This window comes from Pungitius pungitius, chromosome 11 (assembly GCF_949316345.1).
Source record: "Pungitius pungitius chromosome 11, fPunPun2.1, whole genome shotgun sequence".
Taxonomy (NCBI): domain Eukaryota; kingdom Metazoa; phylum Chordata; class Actinopteri; order Perciformes; family Gasterosteidae; genus Pungitius; species Pungitius pungitius.
Window position 1 is genome coordinate 20220351 of NC_084910.1, and position 19954 is coordinate 20240304.

The 19954-nt window shown below is 49.1% G+C and overlaps 1 protein-coding gene across 1 annotated transcript; it reads left to right on the plus strand.

The window, feature by feature from the left end:
• The first annotated feature begins 2377 nt into the window (after positions 1-2377).
• On the plus strand, positions 2378-19818 carry tmem145 (transmembrane protein 145). Its single transcript, XM_037452910.2, has 15 exons — positions 2378-2542; positions 8596-8670; positions 8955-9032; positions 10226-10312; positions 10607-10708; positions 12988-13072; positions 13432-13503; positions 14603-14671; positions 15121-15201; positions 15456-15534; positions 15993-16086; positions 16801-16973; positions 17364-17484; positions 17604-17792; positions 18225-19818. Exons 1-15 carry the CDS (start codon positions 2432-2434, stop codon positions 18444-18446), a joined length of 1638 nt encoding a protein of 545 aa, XP_037308807.2. The 5' UTR covers positions 2378-2431; the 3' UTR covers positions 18447-19818.
• Positions 19819-19954: the final 136 nt, after the last annotated feature.

Sequence of the window (19954 nt, forward strand, 5' to 3'; positions counted from 1 at the left end):
AGACCAAATGAAACCGCCTACACAAGACAATCGCATTTTAGAATAAAAATGTAATCAAGCAACTACTTGCATCAAAGAGCAGCACTCGCCCACACGGCGGATGGAGCTGCAGCATAAAGAGCTCATAAGACACTTGAGACGCAGCCCGGACGGCGATTCATCTCCGCGAGGCAGTCGTTTGGGCCCCTCATCAGATGGTTGAAGGCCCACTTTGTGCTTACGGTGCCATCCCCGTCAGAGCGGCCACTTGTCCTTTAGGGGGCCGCTCTAAATCACACTTAATAACCTCAGGCGGTGTTCTGCATCGGGCTCGCACGTCGATACGGCTCACTCCTTAGAGTAACTCCTAAATCAGATCACAGCACCGACTGAACGGCCCCAAAGTCGTTTCTTGAGATTCTTGTAGTTTGTAATATCATAAACTCTATGCAGTAGCTATACTTTATTTTTATAGTGGTTTCTATTGCTGTATTTAAATCCTTAAATCGCCACAGGTTTGTACCTTTGCTTTATTCTAATATTTATCTTTGGCACAGCGACCCAGTTCATTCTGAATATGTAGAATACGACGAGGGGACGAGGTCAGATCATCTTCTGAAGAGTCACATGTCGGCCCCATCTTTAGAAGAGTCTCTGGAAGACACTACTACTACTACTACTACAACCCTTCTGCAGAGGTCAAGTTAGAAATGTCGGCTATGTGTCCTCTGCACAGACCTGAGGTGCTCTGTGTACTTCTCCCCACAGAATGCAGTGCGTCAAAGGGACACCTCCCTCTTTGGACTTGATGCTTTTTATTTATTTCTTCCCACCACCACGTTTTGGCACCGGCTTTGTTTTCGATGCCGGGGGGCTTCTTCCCACCGAAGCACTTTGAAATCCACAGAAAACGTGGTTTGGGGGCTCAGGTCCAGCTATATACAGATAGCCCCCCCCCCCGTGGCGCTGCCCTTGCCTTGAAACGGGGCGGAGGTTGCCAGGTCTGCAGAGAAGGCTGCTGGGTGACGAATAGGATTCATCTGAAGCTCGGTGTGTAAAATGAGCGGCGCTTTAAAGCTCCGATTGGTGGTCGAGAGCGAAGAGGAAGAGCGTAACGCGCTCTTCCTCAGTGCAGCGCGTCGTGTGTTCGGTTCACATAAACAGAGACTCGACCTCAAGCCGGACCTCCATGGCCCCTTTTTTTTTGTTTTTTTTGTCCGAGGGAAACATGGACCGGACTTCTGAACCAATCCTCTTTCAACGACGCCGCCGGTTGTTATTTAAACTTTATTATGTGAGCTATTGTTTATTGACCTCCGTATGCCTCTTACCCATGATGCACCAGGCTCACCTGCCCAGGAGCCCGTCTGCTGGGATTCACAAATACAGTATTTTTTTTCCACATTCCTGTCACTGGTGGAGTTTTGCAGATTCCTTTGTTCCTTTCCTTCCACGGACCGACCGGCTTCCTCTCAAATGTCCTTGTGAGCGTAATGGTCATCGAACACAACGGCGCTACTCTTCAGAAGCTCTCCTCACTTGAGGTTTGTTGTTGTTGTTGTTGTTTCCTCGGGCTGCGTACACATTTCCAGCTGAGCTATGCAGAAACTCACCAGCACGTCTCTTCAGTCACAGCTTCCTCAGCCAGAAACGCCGCGCGGCCCGGTCACCTGGAGGTCGGAGGTCGTCGTTGGCGTAGCGGCCTCCGCCACCTGTTTACTGACTACAGCTCACTGCGTCAGTCCATGCACTGTTAGCCAAAGAGTGCAGCAGCGTTTACAGTTTGTTGTGATCAATAACGAGTGCTGCTCCGTATGCAACGTAGAATATAAGCCTTTAAAAAACTGAAACCAAGCCATAGACCTCACACAAAGATGTTTTAAGTTTACTTTTTTTGTTTCGTCTATCGAGCACGTCCACAAGTGCAAACCTGTGAATACAAGAAGAAGAATGTATGTTAAACACTATGATTCATGGAGCTATTTTTACCTGTAGATTTGTAATCGATTGATTTGTTTCTTTGTTGGTTTTTATTTGAATAAATGTATTCTCCCATGAAGCTGAATCGACTCTTTTATCGCATTGATCCACCTGACGGTTAATCAGAAGCTGTGCGGGGGGCGCAATAGAATAGAAAATAGGATTTTAATCAGCCACAGCGTTTTTAATGTGCGGACGTGTCGCATTCTCAAAGCACGAGCGGAACCGGGAACGCGCACTCTGTTCTCCTTCTCCAACATAGCCACACACACGCACGCACGCGCGCGCGCACATCCAGCCTCAAACCGCTGTAGGGGCCCAAAATGCGTTGACGCGACCGCCGTGAACGCGCCCGGGTTTTCTCGCGCCGTGCCCGAGCCGTCCCCCCCCCCCCCCCCCGTGCGCGCTCCCGCTCAGAGGCAGCTCGCGGGGAGCGCGCGGAGCAGACGAGCGACGGCGCGCAGAGGGGAAGATGGAGGTGAGGGTCGGGGAGACGCTGCTGTGTCTGTCGCTGCTGTCCAGCGTCTTCTTCGTGGATCCTGTCCTCGGGAAATACGTCAAAGGCCTCGTGAACACCAAAGAGGTGAGCGTCCCTTCACGTGTTGACTCAGTCGCCGCTGGGGGGGGAGGGGGGCGCCAGGTGTCTCCGTGGCGGGCGGACGGAGACGGTTCCGCCGATTCTCCGTTAAGTTGCGGCGGCCCGTTACCGCGGCCACATGAAACCGGTTCTGCCATCGACGCTGCGCGCGCGCCTCATGCGTGGCGTATCATTGACCCGTCGGGATAGTCTTTGCACCCCCCCCCCTTCCCCCCGGTAGGGACCCCTCTCAGTGGTCTCAGCGGGTCTTTGGTTACGTTACAGGTGTGCGTCACGTGGCTTCTGGCGCGCATCGATGGTTGTTTGATCCCAAGTGAAACCGTCTCTGCGCCCCCCCCCCCACATCATTGATAATTTTTAGTATCCTCTCTGACCTCTGACCTCTAAGTGTTACTGTGTGGCGATGGTGGCGCGCGGAGTAGTGTGATGCGCTGGGAGCCGCGAGGTTGCCGGTTCGAATCCCGGCTGCCCCGTGGGCCCCGTGTCGAAGTGTCCCTGAGCGAGACACCTGACCCCTAACCCAGGCACAATGTAACACGTGGGTTAAAATGAAAGTAATGATATGTAATGTAAAGTCTAAACAGCTGATGAGTCTTCAGGGGTTTAGCTCCTGGTGGGATGTGCTGCAGGAAAAGCCCCCCCCCCCCATGTGTCCCCTAATGGGCCACAGACTCTCAACTGCCACTTGCTGCGCCCCCCCCCAACGAGCACGGCGGAATGCTGCGACTTGTCTCCTGGACTTCGACTACATTCATTTGTAAAAAAAAAAGAAAAAGCCTGCAGCACAAAGTAAGAGACTGAAGTCGCTCGGATCAAGGCGACGGGGGTCAGTGGTCCATCCATCACTGCTGAGGACACGTCCTCGAGCGGAGGACTGCTCTGTGGGGGGGCAATAGGTTGCACTGAGCCCCCCCCCCCCCCCGTGTGTGTGTGGGTCCTCTCCAGACAATAAGAATGTATTCTGCTTGTTATGGAACGCTCAAATAAATGGTTTCAGTCCCATGAGCTTCGACCGCATTGTAGGCTGCAACAAAAGGGAAATGTTATAGTGGAGCGATCGGGTCGATAAATGTCGATAAAGTCTTTAAAAGGCCAGAAAATAATGTGGCGTCTTGTTTTGCCAAATGAACACGAAAATCCAAAGTTCCTTCCAAAGTCAAAAGATATATTGATAGCAATAATAATAAAGGTAACATGTGGTTCTCTGATAATTGATTCAATCCACTGTTTGCTAAATTAAAATGAAGAAATGATTTAAGAATAATTCAATTAGGAAAGTGTTGTTAGGAATCAGCGCCCTGACATTCCAATGTAGTGTTTTTATAGTGCTGCACATCAGTCTGGTCTCATGTATTATTGGCCCAAGGTCGCCCACTAACTCCACTCCAAAGAAATCCTCTTCGTCTCAGGTTGACTCACACACACACACACACACACACACACACACACACACACACACACACACTGTGTAACGGAGCACATGGAAACACCCGAGCTGAAGGCAGGTTTTCATGTTTTACATGTGATGTGGGAGAATGTTGGAATCTGTGCCGTTCCTGGAGGGACGTGATCCCATGAACAGCTTCATTTTGGGCCGCTCCTTGTTGGGCTCCGTGGAGCCGCTGAGGAAATGTCCCCGTGGCGTCTGGGATCCATTTGGGACGATGTGGGAAAGAGACGCGTCGTGTTTCCTGTGGGACGCGTCGGCTTTCTGAGGCGCTGCAGGGTTTTGGGATTTGATGTAATTAGTATTTTTGAAGCGTCGTTGTGGAGGAATTTGCTTTCATTTGAAGCCCAGACAGCCGTACGGAGGGGTTCCTCCTGCATTTCAACATCCTGTTGAGCAAATAACTTACGAAAACTGACATTTTCAATGGTGGTTTTTGGGGTTTAGAGTCTTATGAAAAATGAGACTATAGAGGGTCAAATGTCTTCTGTTCTTGGTTTCCACAAAGTTATTTTGCATCATCACATCCTGAGGGACAACGATGTGATGGATGACGAGGTGGAGATGGACTTGAAGAGATGGACATGAAGGATTTCTGGTCTTGAAAAATATCATTCTTGAATTTCGTGAAGTTTTTTGGATCCCTGCATGTGTAGAATTTCCAACTCAATCAGTTTAGCTGCATCATGTTTGAATGAGACCATGTGATTGGATCCAGGCCCTGTGTGTGTGTGTGTGTGTGTGTGTGTGTGTGTGTGTGTGTGTGTGTGTGTGTGTGTGCGCATGTGCGTGCGTGTGTGTGTGTGTGTGTGTGTGTGTGTGCTCGCTTTAACCCTGAGAGACGCTATTGGCTGCGTGTTTGTCAGTGTGTGTGTTCATGTGTCGCAGCGCTGTGGAACCCTGACTAATGAATCTTTGAGAAGCCATCCGTCCTGGGGGGGGTGAAGGGGGGATGAAGAGGGGGGGGCTCGACTAGCTGATTGGTAATTAATCGTTAATGAGGCTTAGAAAGCAAACAGTGATCTGCAGAGAAAGAAGTGAAAAAAGGCCGAAAGCTGCAGATGAAAGCACAGAACCCGCGAGGGAGGAGAGAGAGACGGGACTGACCGGATACTGCATCAAGGCATGCAGCTTGATTAATGGTGCGCACGCACACACACACACACACACACACACACACACACACACACACACACACACACACACACAGTGGGAGAGGTGGCTGAGTGATTCTGCATCACAATGCGGCGCCGTGGGGGAATAAGAAGACACCTCGTCTGCTGTGGCCGTTCTCCTGGGCTCGGTTTCTGCTCCCCCCCCCCACACACACACACACTCACACTCTGAGCTACACCAGACCAACTGGTTGGTTGATGTTTGGGGGGGGGGGCAGTTCCTTTATGTGCAAAGAGAAGTTGTATGAAGCTGTTTGTGAAGTAATGAATGAAATCGCCTCCCGCGATGTCACGTGAGTCGGCCTCGGTGGGGGGGGGGGGGGCACAGACGTTTGAGACTCTTCTGTAGCGTGTTGCTCATTTCTGCTTGAGGCTGCTCAGCACAGCACACAATGCATTGTGGGTAATAAGGAGCCGGATTACAGAATACAGAAGGTGAAGAGTGAAGAGTGAAGATGTCTTCGGTTTGGATCCGTCTTTTTAACAACTTAATGCTAAATTAATGAGGTTTAAATGTAAGCCTCTATTTAAAGTCTATTTGGCTGAAACAGATTATTTTCATTATTGGTTCATCTGCAGATTATTTTCTCTATTAACCACTTGAATGATTCACTTAATGTCACACAGCGGTGAAGAAATGATATTAATATGAAAACGGACCAATCAACAAAAGAGAATGTTATTATGTTTCTAATTATTAGAACGACACGTTTATGCTCTCTGATGTTGGATCAACTTCCTGTCGCTTTATTGATCAGCTGTTATCTCTCTACATGAGAGATAACAGCTCGGTCTGCTGATGTTTCTATGGCAGCTGTGTGTGTGTGTGTGTGTGTGTGTGAGGGGGGGGGGGGGCAGATGTTTGTGGGGGATTCTGTGGCTGCGTCCAACAAGGGGGTCTTTCATAGCATGTGGTGAGTTAAATGATCCCCCCCCCCCCTCAACCACAAGCAGACCACCCTTCCCTCCTCCCTCCAGGGATTCATCTCTGGGTCAGCGCTCCCCTCTGCCGCCCCCCCGGTTGTCATGGTCACGGCCTTAAGCGTCGCCCGGGACAACGCAGAGAGGTGCGAGCGAGCTGCAGCGACTTTTGGAGCTCGCCGTGAATCACGAGGAGTGAAACACGGCCGAGGTGCAGAGAGAGAGAGAGAGGGGGAGAGAGGGAGAGAGAGGGGGGGGAGAGAGAGGAAGAGGGAGAGAGAGGGGGGGGAGAGAGATGTTTCTCAGCACAGAGATGATTGCAGCGGTTGGAGCTCGTAGCGACCAATCACAGAGCCAGAGTTTTAATAAAGAGGACTGTGGTCCCCAGTAGTGCAACAGATTCTGGTGTGTGCGCTGCAGACTGTGTGTGTGTGTGTGTGTGTGTGTGTGTGTGTGTGCACGTTATGAAAGAACAGAAGAATCTGTGTTTATTGCATGTGATGATGAGATGTTTCTTCATGTGCAGACACTGGATGGATCTCCAGTCTGGGTCATGTGATGTAGGACAGAACCACCACCGACATAACAATAAAAGAGTTATAGCTTTCTCTCTGTTAGATTCCACCTCTTCAATCATTCTAAATAAAGATGCTTATGTTTTTTTATAGTTTATCAAATATAGTTTAGTTGTTTGATCTGTAAAATGTCAGTAAAAATGTCCAGTACAGTTTACAGAAGCTTTGATTCATTCAAATATATTCGGTTTACAAGCAGCTAGTTGCTACATTAGTGAAGTCTTTGTTTGGCTGCTTGTTAAGACGCACTATTGTTAAATGTAAACCTATTTTTATTCAAGACAATGCTTTTGTAATGTCACCAAGGCTGCATGTTGGAAAACAGATGATCCCATTATCTGGTCTGATTGATTCTATTCCAACGTTTTCTTTATTCAACCAATCATAAAGTGCTCATGTTGTTTCCTAGAGACAAAGTGGAAATATTTCGTATTTTGTGTCTAAAATATGTTCAGTCCACATTCAGACAACACAATGCATGAGAGCAAATACGCCTCCATGTGCAGAAGAACATGAACACGAGGATTAAAACGTGAAGCTGGTTTTACGTTTGTGTCCCTGAAGGAAGCAGCTCAGTGCAGTTATTCACTGTAGAGACTTTAAACCACATGTTATGTTGGTGAATGAGGAATCCTATTGACTCCAGCCCCCGCCTCTAGTATACATACGTATACATACATATATACATACATATATTTATATATATATATATACAATATATATATATATATATATATACAGTATATATATATATGCACCATCAGCATTGCTGTCTGGCCTCAAGCTCAATTCAATTCAATTCATTTTATTTTGTATAGCCCAAAATCGCAAATTACAAATTTGCCTCAGAGGGCTTTACAGTCTGTACACATGCAACATCCTCTGTCCCGAAACCCTCACATCGGCACAGGAAAAACTCCCCAAAATATGAAAAAACCCTTCAATGGGGAAAAAAGGGAAGAAACCTTAGGGAGAACGTCAGAGGAGGATCCCTCTCCCGGGATGGACAGACTGACATGGATGTCATGTGTACAGAATCAACAATGTAAAAGATGTACAATACATTCAATTTCTCTAACTGAAATGATACAAGTAATTGCAAGTAGCAGAAGAGGTGTACGGCAGGACCACTGCAGGGACAACCTCCATCAGATAGAACCACCATCCACAGAGGCTTCTGTGGGGAGGGAGAGCAGAAAGATGTTGGTTTTTGATGACAGTAATATGAATCATATTTAAAGTAATGATGATGGCAGTAGCAAGTGTCAGCAGAGCCATGAGCCAGGAGTCAGAACCGGGGTCCGCACGAAACTATGATCCACGGAGACCTGCTAGGCGAGAAAGCACAAAAAAAACTCCCGGAAAGAAGCTTAATTAGTGATGTACATTAATAAAGCATGGATGATTGTGGGAGGAGAGAGTGAGAGTGAGAGAGGGGCTCGGTGTGTCCTAAGAAGTCCCCCGGCAGTCTAAGCTGCCAAGCTTATGGCTGAATAATCTTAAGAACGGATATCTATCCCTCTTTAATGAGCTCAGCCGCCCCTTAACGCCCCCCCCTGTTCAGCCTCTTTAGCAGGTTACCGCTCACCTCCCCCCAGTTTAACGCCTCCCCCAGCGCGGAAGGCAGCTTCCAGCTCCGGCCTCACCACTGACTCCATGTGACGCTCCAGCAGTGGAAAACATCTGGAGCCAGTTTCACTACTGACTGGTCTCCACCTTGAGAGGTGGTGTCTGCTCTGCTGGGGACCTCCATCAGCGTGAAAAGAGCCTCAGAGCATAACTCGTCCTCCAGGGCGACCTGAGGTGTCTCCACCGCTGTTGGACGGGTCGTCGCTTCGGCTGTTACCATGGAAACATGGTGACTTATTTACGAGCAGCCGGCTGTAGCCTCCTCAGTCTGACGTGTTTTCCCTCTTCCAGGACTGGCTTTTCCTCACTCGCTTCTGCTATCTCACGGATTTCGGACGTCTGGACTTCCGGTTCCGTTACCCAAAGGTAGGACCACCTGTGTGTGTGTGATTCATCTCTTAGGCCCCAGCTCGTCTCCTTCCTCCATCCTTTCCTTCTCCACTTCGGCATCTACTTCTCTCTCTCTCTCTTTCCTCATCACAAGTGATGCCGTCGCTCCCTGCTCCTCCAGCTGTTCCCTGACCCCCCCTGCCCTCCCCCCGCTACGTCCTTCCCCTGCTTGGTTCCTTCCGATCTTCTCGTACCCTTGCTTGACTCTTGTTGTTTTTTGGTGGGATGATCTCCTCTCTGATCTGTGCTCTCTGCCTCAGTCTCACTGCTGTCAGAACATATTGCTCTACTTTGATGACAGCTCCCAGTGGCCCGCTGTGTACAAGAGGCACGAGAAGGTGAGACCCTGACCCCCCCGCATCATGTCTTTAATGCCACTACGGGGAGATTTACTAATCCACATGTCACTGGAGAAGTGTTTAGCAGTGAAAGATGAACGCGCTGATCACAGGCTGGCACCTTCACTCACAGCCAATGATTCATTATTGATGATCCATTCATCGATCAGGGATCAAACGATCAATAACTCCGTCTGAGCTGAAGCTGCTTCACAGAAAAGATACGCTGAGGAGTTTCTGGTTTGGGATCATGTGATCATGCAATTTATCCTCATAATCATTGTTGTATTTCATATCCAATCAACAAAAGGCATCACATGCATTTAGACTCAACTCGACATTTAGTGGGTTCTGCCCGAGAGGCCCATCCATCCATCATCCATCCATCCATCATCCATCCATCCATCATCCATCCATCATCCATCCATCCATCATCCATCCATCCATCATCCATCCATCCATCCATCCATCCACCATCCACACATCCACCATCCATCATCCATCCATCCATCATCCATCCATCCATCCATCCATCCACCATCCACACATCCACCATCCATCATCCATCCATCCATCATCCATCCATCCACCATCCATCCATCCAACCATCCACACATCCACCATCCATCCATCCATCCACACATCCATCATCCATCCATCATTCATCCATCCATCCAACCATCCACACATCCACCATCCATCCATCCATCCATCCATCATCCATCCATCATCCACCCATCCATCCATCCATCATCCATCCATCCATCCACCATCCACCCATCTATCCATCCATCCACCATCCACCCATCCATCTATCCATCCATCCATCCACCATCCACCCATCTATCCATCCATCCACCATCCACCCATCTATCCATCCATCCACCATCCACCCATCCATCTATCCATCCATCCATCCATCCACCCACACATCCATCCATCATCCATCCATCCATCCACTCATCATCCACACATCCACCCATCCATCCACACATCCATCTATCCATCCATCCATCCACACATCCACCCATCCATCCATCCACCATCCACCCATGGGACCCTATCTGGAGATATTTCCAGCATCGCTGCAGAAGACCTTCAGATACCGCTCCACATACGACGGCTTCATGTTCTCTGAGTATTTGCTCTGGAACTTTGTTCATATATTTTAATTCTGTGTCCTCTCCCGTCAGAACTGCTACCAGAAGGAAGCGGTGCTGAGGCCCGAAAACAGACAGGTCATCAACCTCACGACCCGCTACACGTGGTCGGGCTGTGTGGTAAGAACACACACACACACACACACACACACACTGTTTCTGGAGATGATTCCATTGTACCCATCTGTTGAGGAGCATCAAACCCAGCTGTGTTGCACAATGCACTGATTCACACATTTATTCTGCTGCCTCCTACCGGTCCAACCAGAACCGGTCCCCTCATGTTTCCCCATGAGCAACGCGACGTGTTGATCACGTCAGGACGTGTGACTGCCAGCGGCATCTTGTTGCCACGTTCCAGGCTATTTTGGGTGTAACATTTCTTGCATGTCTGAGGTTCTGCTTGTGTCTCAGGTGGAGGGCGACGGGGACGAGGAGGTTCTGAGCTGCGTGGGAGGCCGGAGCTTCCGCTCGAGGAGGGAGAGATGGTGGTACATCGCACTCAGCAAGTGCGGGGTGAGCAGCGACCTTCTGACCCCTCTCTACGAGGACGGGTTCGACCTCCGGGCGGTTGCCACGGCGACGGACCGCCTCGAGCGCGCAAACATATTTTTGTCATTTTACCCGTCCAGCGTCGCACTTTTAATGATAACAATGGCACAGATGCATTTATTGAAATGTGTTGTTTTAAATACCCAAAGAAGAAGAAATATTTGAACATTATTTTGAAGCAAAGTAACCTCCCTCAGCCAGAGGAATCCTCAGCATCTCTTTTTGTGCTGTCTCTTGCTTTTTAAACTATGATTTTGCATAATTTCTGTTCCAGTCGGTGCTTTCTCATTTCGCATTCTGCACCAGGCCCAATTTTAAGCTTTGAAATATTGCTAAAACGGCGTGGAAATGTAACCCTTTGGTTAACAGTTGCCTTTTAACGTATGAAAAGAAATACAACAAATTGACATTTGGGATCATAAATGCTGTTGCATGTGACCCGGCTGAATTCCTGCTCTAACTGTGCTAAACATTCCTCCTCCGCTTGTCCGCCGCCATCGATCTGCCTGCTCCGCTGGGTTACTGGTTAATGGGGCCCATTGTGGTGCTGATGGAGCGCTGCGAGGTGGTGTTTGACGTATGCAGGAGGGATGTGATCACAGCAGTGATGATGCTGCTGGACCTGAGGAGCCCGTCCTCCGGCGCCGTCAGCGAGCTGTGACGCGCTGCACGCCGTGTCAATCCCCCCCCCCCAGGAGCCTGGCTCTAATTGTGTTTTCCCTCCCCATCTCTGGCTCCTCACCTCTCGGCTCGTTCTCCCTGTTCCTCTGTTGTCTGGCTCTTCATTCCCCGTATTCTCCATCACACGTGGATCCATATCAGCCCCTTCAAGCATATCATAAAAGCCATGAGAATGAAAGCCGGCGCAGCAGGACCGACGCTCGTGTTTATCCTGAGACAAGAGTTTTGTTTTACTTTAATTTCTTACTTTAAACCGTTTGGAGAAGTGACAGTAACACAACTGCTAACTCCACAAGGAGAAATGGAGGCTCGACGTGCTTGTAATCAACAGCTCTGCTATTGGTGGAGCTGGACTCCTCTTTATAGACCCAGTGAACTGACTCTCTGCCGGAGATGCAGTGTGGACGTGACTTGTTTAATGTGAAGAAACAAACATGAGCCCCTCCTTTTGGGAGATTTGAACGAACCGCTCACATTGTGCTACGATGGAGGCTGTGATCTTCCTGTGTATTTACTCTACGTCCAGTTATTCATCTGGGGGGTGATTCATCTGGGGGTTATTTATCTGGGGGGTTATTTATCTGGGGGGTTATTTATCTGGGGGCTATTCATCTGGACTAATCGATTAATGGAATCGTCCTCAAACGATGTCTCACCATGTGACTCTGCAGCAATGATCCCTGCAGCTTTACTCTGACGTTCACACAGCTCACCTGCCGAGGAGGGAAGGACATCTACACCCCCCCCCCACCCCCCTCCATGCAACACTGAGGTGTTTGGCTCGGAGCCCGGTCAGCGTGTGATGTGCTCTGTCAGGGCAGCGCATCACCAACCTTTTTACACCTGAAACCAATCACCCCGAGTCTCCTCGCCTCCTCGCCTCCTCGCTCCCTTCTGCCCGGCGTTTGTCTCCTTCCCTCGTTGCGTGTGCTCCTTTTCCTTTGGTTCTCGCCCCCCCCCCCCCCCCCCCCACATCTATCGCTCTCTTCATCTCTGTCTCCTTGCTCTTTGCGTCCGTATTGATTTTGTTGCGGTGCTTCTCGCTCTCCAGATGCAGGTCGACAAATAAATACAAAGTCCTTTTTTTTCCTCCTGCCTCGCTCCGTCGGCTTTGAGCTTGTGTGAAACCAGCTCCCTGAGCTCTGATTGTCAGCCCCCCCCCCTCCAAAGTCACCTCCAGTTTGACACTTTATTTGGAAAATGATTCCAAAGTGTGACTTCTTCTTTACGGGTTGAATGATCCTCAGAATTAAAGCATGGCTCCCGTCTTTGATCTGGGTCAGATTCTCCTCAGCAGCACAGCAGCAGCCTAGATTCCTTTTGTCATTCCTCCACTAACTCCTTCCTCTCTTGGGGACCCCTACGTGCCGCCCCCCCCCCCCCCCCCAGAGATTCTGTGTCCTCGTTTAGGTTTATTAAACATTTGGTTTTTGAGACTTGATGAATAATAGATAACTGTCTTCCTCCCACAGTCCAGTGCGGCTTTAAGATTTAATGTATATTTTGTACAGCTTCACAAAGCCGGCATCAATTTTTAATCCCACCCTCTCTCTGTCTCGCAGGGCGAGGGCCTGCAGCTGGAGTACGAGATGAAGCTGACCAATGGGCAGTCGTTCTGGACGCAGCATTTCTCTGCGGATGAGTTCGGTGAGCGAGGTTGGACCGGAGGAGGCGGCTCGCCGAGGATTGGCCGACGGCACAAGCCAACGCCACTTAGCACGGCCAATAAAGCACGGCGCGCTGAACAAATGACAGTAATGAAGGGACGGCTGGATGAATTAATGAGGATGGATGAACTGAGAGGAAGTAGCTCCTGAATGAATTGTTCCTCCAGCTCTCTGTTTCAAACTAATCCAATATATATTCATATATTCATATATACATATATATATATATTCATATATACATATATATATATATATATATATGGACCTCTGTACTTGCTCATCTTGATTCCTCCCCCTTTTCTCATCAATGACTCTCTTTCCTCCGTCCTCTCATCACAGGGATCCTGGAGACAGACATCACCTTCCTGGTCATCTTCTCCCTGGTGTTCCTCCTCTCCTGCTACTTTGCCTGTAAGTAGTGTCCTTTGCACTTAGCTGTATGTCTCCTCCTCCCTCACAGCCCTTTTCTTCAGATCTATTATAAAACGTACAGAAGTAAGTTCTCATGTTTCCTCTGATGTGTAAAGCGGGAGCTCTTTTTTCTCGGAGCAGAAAGTTTGTGAGAACAAAGCAAGAACATTATGGAAAGCAGGAGAGGGAAGGGGGGGGGGGGTTGAATGGAGAAGCCTTAATGTTCCTGAAACACGTTTGTCACACCTCAAATAACCCCAAGGAAAGGAAGGAGTCACTCCTCAGTGAAGGATCCTGCAGGCCTCCTCCTTCCTGCTCTGGATTGACTCACTTGCATTATTACAATATTAGATTGTTACGTTGTTATATTGTTACATTGTTACATTATCACATTATTACGTTGTTACATTGTTACATTATTACTTTGTTACAATATTACATTGTTACATTATTACATTGTTACATTATTACATTATTACATTGTTACAATATTACATTATTACATTATTACATTATTACATTATCACATTATTACATTATTATATTATCACATTATTACATTACATTCATTGTTATCGACCAAGCTTTCCTCACAACGCGGATGGATTAGACCAAGAGGGGACATTGCCCCCCCCCCCCCCCCCCCCACGTTGGGACATGAGGACAGCAGCTCTGCTCTCACACCTCCTGGGCTCCTCCACCAGTACACAGAGCACCCTTCATGGTAAAAGGTCACTGTGACCTTGAGAAAACCTGTTTCCTGACTCAAGATGAATTAAGACTATTCCACAATAACATCTGATGGGATGAAGACATGAAGACATGAAGTGATGAGGTGATGAAGTGATGAAGTGATGAAGACATTTGGGATGGACGAGGACAATAAAACACAACTTGGTTGGCCGAGGTGTTGTCCCTCCTCTGTCTCTCCTTTGCCATCTGTTAGCACATCTCCATCCTTTTTATCTCCCTCCTCGCCAACACAACACACACACACACACACACACACACACACACACACACACACACACACACACACACACACACACACACACACACACACAGAAGCAGTTCATTGCTTTTCCCCCCTCCCCTGCAGACAATCTGAAGGGACGGCAGCTTCTTCACACGACCTACAAAATGTTCATGACGGCGGCTGGTGTGGAGGGTGAGTTCTTCGGTCCTGTGCACACGCGCACACGTGCACACACACACACACACACACACACACACACACACACACACACACACACGCTGAAGAAGACAACGAGCTTCTGTCCTGGTCTTAGACCTTCATCCCCCCGTGAGGAGCCGAGACATCCTGGGCCTTATTAGCTGTGAACAGGATCCTTGCTGTCTACCTGTCCTCCTTCCTCACTTGTCCTGCCTCCTTTGCATCGCCTCCTCCCTCCTCTCCCACTCCTCTCAAGCCTTTTGCTCCCTTTTCATCTCCTTTTATCCGCTTCCTTCCTGTCTCGTTTCTCTTCCCTTCTTCTTTCCTCATTACCGTCCCCCCCATCGCCTCTCTTCCTTCCGTCTTGTTTCCTCACATCTCCCCCCCCCCCTCCTCCTCTCCTTCTCCTTCACTCTCCTCACTGTGTGTCTTCTGCTCGGCAGTGCTCAGCCTGTTGTTCCACTGTGTCTACTGGGGCCTGTATGCCAGAGACGGAGTCGGCAACGGCAGCCTGAAAATACTCGGTGAGTATTTCACAGAAACTGACTGGAGGACGGAGGGACTGGAGGACGGAGGGACTGGAGGACACTGCCTCTGCACTGCAGAGTGAATGAGTGGACCATGAAGGACGTGTGCGTGTGAAGAAGTGGACTAGATGGCTTGTGTGTGTGTGTGTGTGTGTGTGATCTTTCCCTCTGTTATCACCAATAGTGAAGTCACAACCTGATTTGCTAGTTTCTCACTTCCTGTCTCACCTGTCCTCTCTGTCCGTCTCCAGGGAAATTACTGTTCTCGGTCAGTTTCCTGATCTTCCTCCTGATGCTCATATTGTTGGGAAAAGGTTTCACAGTCACCAGGTGGGGGTTTTGCACTTTTGTGTGTGTGTCTTCTTTATGCCCCCCCCCCCCCTTCCCCTGCAAGGCCTAACTGTCCCTTCAGTGTGTCCCCCAGTACGTCATGCCGATGCTAGGTGTCCCTGAACTGGTCTGTGACCAGGTGATTCATTTTAAAATGTCCGCTGTCCTCGAGACGTTAGATGTCTTCTTGGAGACTGAACGCTTCCCGGCTGGAACCTCGCGTGCGTCGTGAAGAAAGTTTGTCCTTCAGTGACTTCTTCTTCCTTCTGAAGCTACAGTGAAAATGTCTACAGCCTTTGAATATTTATAGAGTTCAGAGCTGAGGACACACAGTTAGTTGAATGTCTGCTTTTTAGAGGTGTCTTTGCTCCCTGTGTAGAGCATCAGTGTCTGATTCTAGTGTGTGTCTTTCAATGTGTTCTGCTCTGACTGTGTGTGTGTGTGTGTGTGTGTTTCAGGGCAAGGATCAGTCACAGTGGGTCAGTTAAGTTGAGCATCTACATGACAGTCTACACCATCACCTACGTCATCCTCTTCATCTACGAGGCAGAGGTACCACACACACACACACACACACACACACACACACACACACTTCACTCACAATGCTGCACAGGTGTTTTCTGTCAAGTCACTAAATTACGTCAATTCATTTCTAATTATAAAGAAATGATGAAGCAAGTCAGTTGTTACCTGTTGCCTCCTTGATGAGATACTAATGAACAGAAAGTACTTTAAGTAACTCGCTAATCGACACCCTGAGATCCGTAGTGTCACCATGTGAACACACACACACACACACACACACACACACACGGGTGGAACCTTCCGCTACAGACCCGCTCATGACCCGGTGGGGGCGTGAGAGCTGAAGTAAGATGCGACATTCGACGTTTCCCACCCAATGTGTGGACCTGTTATCTGCTGCCTTCTAACTAAAGAGCCGCAGCCAAGAAAACACGAAGCAGGGACGGACATGAAGAGCTGCATTATGTAGAGAGAGGTAACCCTGCACGGCTCACTGCGCTCTGGTTTCCTCACATGCAAGCATAGGTGCCCCCCCCCCCCCCACACACACACACACACACAGACTCACACCTGACCACCCAGTTGTGAAGAACAAGTGTCGATGTCAAACACTCGCACGGAGCTTTGGCTCATCACAGAGAATCAGCAGCAGGAAATGCTTCATCAATGAGTGTGTGTGCGTGCGCGTGTGTGTGTGTGCGTGTGTGTGTGCGTGCGCGTGTGTATGTGTCTCTGCAGTTCTTCGACCCGGGCGACGTGCTGTACGCCTACGACAGCCCCGCCGGCTACGGGCTGATGGGCCTGCAGCTGCTGGCCTACGTGTGGTTCAGCTACGCCGTGCTGGTCTCTCTGAAGCACTACCCGGAGAAACAGCCCTTCTACATCCCCTTCTTCACCACCTACACCCTGTGGTGAGAGTTTCAGCCACTCTGAACCAGGGGAGCAGCCCGGGTGCACGTGGCCCCGTTTGAGGCCTCCTCAGCTTGAATAATTGATGCTGCTGTGTGAAAATGAGCTGGATGAGAAGTGGTTTGTTCCACTGACATCGCTGCGCTCTGGTAGCAGATGAGATCATTGAACGGAGGGGATGATTGCTGCAGGAAAACATCTGCTGATGAGGTCTCTTCTATCAGAATAATGTAGGCTCCATAATATGCAGTGTGTGTGTGTGGAGGATAGTTTAAACAACACACATCAGAGCCTGGAATGAAGAGTGGACTACAAGGAGGAATATCATCTCTGCATGTTGTCTCCTTCCCTCCTTTCCTTCCTCTCCTCCTCACTGATGTTCTCCTCCTCAGGTTTTTCGCCGTGCCCGTCATGGCTTTGATCGCCAACTTTGGGATTCCTCGTTGGGCCCGAGAGAAGATCGTCAACGGGATCCAGCTCGGCATCCACTTCTACGCTCACATGGTCTTCCTCGTACGTCACACACACACACACACACACACACATTTCCTTTAATGCCCCCCCCCCCCCCACATGCAGCTCTATACACCCTGGAAATACGTTACTGTACTTAATCTCTTTTCATCCCTCAGGTCATCACTCGCCCCTCAGCAGCCAATAAGAACTTCCCGTACCACGTCCGCACGTCACAGATCGGGATCCTGCTGTCCAGCCCCAAAGCGGGCGAGGGGGGGGAGGGCTTCCCCCACCACGCCTACGGAAACGGCTCCTTCCTGGGAGACTCTCAACCCAACTTCACGGAGCTCTTCTCCATCCACTCAGTGAGTCCCGATGAGCAGACCATTAACCAGAAGGCACCAAGCCTTGTGGAGGACATGGTTTTAAGGATCATTTTATGGACAGAAGAGGAGCAGCGAACCTTCATCTCCACCGATAACAGAACAGAAGAGCATGACGTTTCAAAGTTAATATATAAAAAACAACTGTCCCTTCTAGTTTACATTTGACAGTGTGAATGGAACAAAGCTTCTATGAAGGTTCTTGTTGTAAACTTTTACACGGTGGTCATTTGTTGAAAGATCTGTAGCAGAATGTTCTTTATGTCGCATTTATCCAGAGACAACATTTAGAACATTTTATTCATGTTGAAGAGAAACAACCCAAGTATTAGATTTGAGAGGCTGGAGCTGTTGCCCTGTGACCCGACCCCTGGTAAAAGGAGGTGTAAACCCCCCCCCCGTTCTTGCCTGCAGGACCCGGTGAAGACGGTGGAGGAGACGGTGGCCCGCAAAGCCCCCGAGGTGGCGAGGAACAGCGAGCAGAAGATCATCACCACTGCTGCCGACTTGACGGCCATCTCGCCGCCGCCGCCAATCCCCCCGCGGCCGGCCACGAGCTCGGCCCCCCCGCCCCCCTCCTTCACAGAGTACTTCAGCATGCAGGGCGGAGGGGGCGCCATCGGAACCAAGGCGTGAGGCAGGAGGAAATAAAGGTGTTGAAACGACGTCAGGAGGTGGATCCTTTTCACCCGGAGAGAAGATTAGAGAAGCAATAAATATTTGATGTTGACCAGGAGAGGCACGCGGGGGGGGGGGGGGGGGCAGGGGGGCAGGATGATCGCTGCGGAAACGAACAAAATCTTGAAAAAGACTCTTCAAAAATTCACGAGGCGTTGAGGGTCCGCAGGAGTTTGTAAATAGCTGAAGCGCACAGAGCTAAATATAGTTTCATTTCAGGTTAGCGCCGTTTGTTTTAAAGAGACTGAAGAGGCCAGTAGATCCGTCCAAGTGTTAAACATCAGAAAAACTACCGCTTTTTTACGTTGGTCGCCTTTTGATAAAGTCACACGCCGTTTGTTGGGTTCACTCCATTGCAGCTGGCCCCTAAAACACGCATGTTTCTCTTGTATTTCGTGTCACAAAGCGGATACATGTACCCCCACGTGACCATACAATATCAGCGTATTGTGCGTATTTTGAAATCTATACTTTTATAAATGCATACAGTAGGCTTTTGTATACTTTCGACTGGATAGATGCAGTTATTTGTGAATCCAATGGAAACCGTGTGAGCCGAGTGTCTCTGGAGAATGTTTCTGGTCACATGTTTAATGTGTGTAGACGTTGGTGAATGTACGAATGCAATAGAGCACAACAACGGGGGGGGGGGGCGTCCAAGTTACAAGAGTACAACTTTTGTTACGTTTTCCTATTCCTATGAGAGTAGGGGGCTTTCTTAACTTCACCCCCACCCGGTACCTGAAACACGCACATTGGCTTCATCTCACTTTGACGTTTAATCCCTGTGAACAAATAGGGTTTTTTTTAGCAGCTAAGATTGAGCTAATACATACGAGTCTTGTAGAAGAACTGTGCAACTCAACTGTACATTTAGTCGTCCTGCATGGAGCACTTTAATGTTCCTGGTCTGTTTATTCGTGACGTCACACCGTAGGACTGCTTTGAATCCTGTACTCACACACACACACACACACCTGTAAATGTAGTCTGAAGAACGCTCTGTTTACCTGCAGCTTCCTGCAGACAGACCATCCATCGGGTCTGATGCAGCTGGTTCAGAGCACCAGTCATTTGTGGTTGCGTCGCGTTTGTGTATTTGAGATGTCTGATGTCGTCCTGACTGCTTCGACCTCGCGTATGTTGACGTACAATTATGGAACCAGAGGGGAGGATGTGACGCTTATGTTTGCATGACACAAAACAGCACAGCTTCTAGGAGAGCACATCACTGTCGAGATGCATTTTAATGTTGTCAAATGAACATTCTAAGTATGCCGTGTATACAGCTGCACCTTTTGGCCAAAATAATAAATCTGTTTTTACTAGAGGGCTCGTGTCTGTAATGTTTGAGTGTCTGTGTTGCAGTTAGGACGAGGTGTCAATCAAACATCACCTTCAGGTAATTACATGATTCCCTCCCATTGTTCTCAGTACTGAGGAACATTTCTAAATGACCGTCAGGC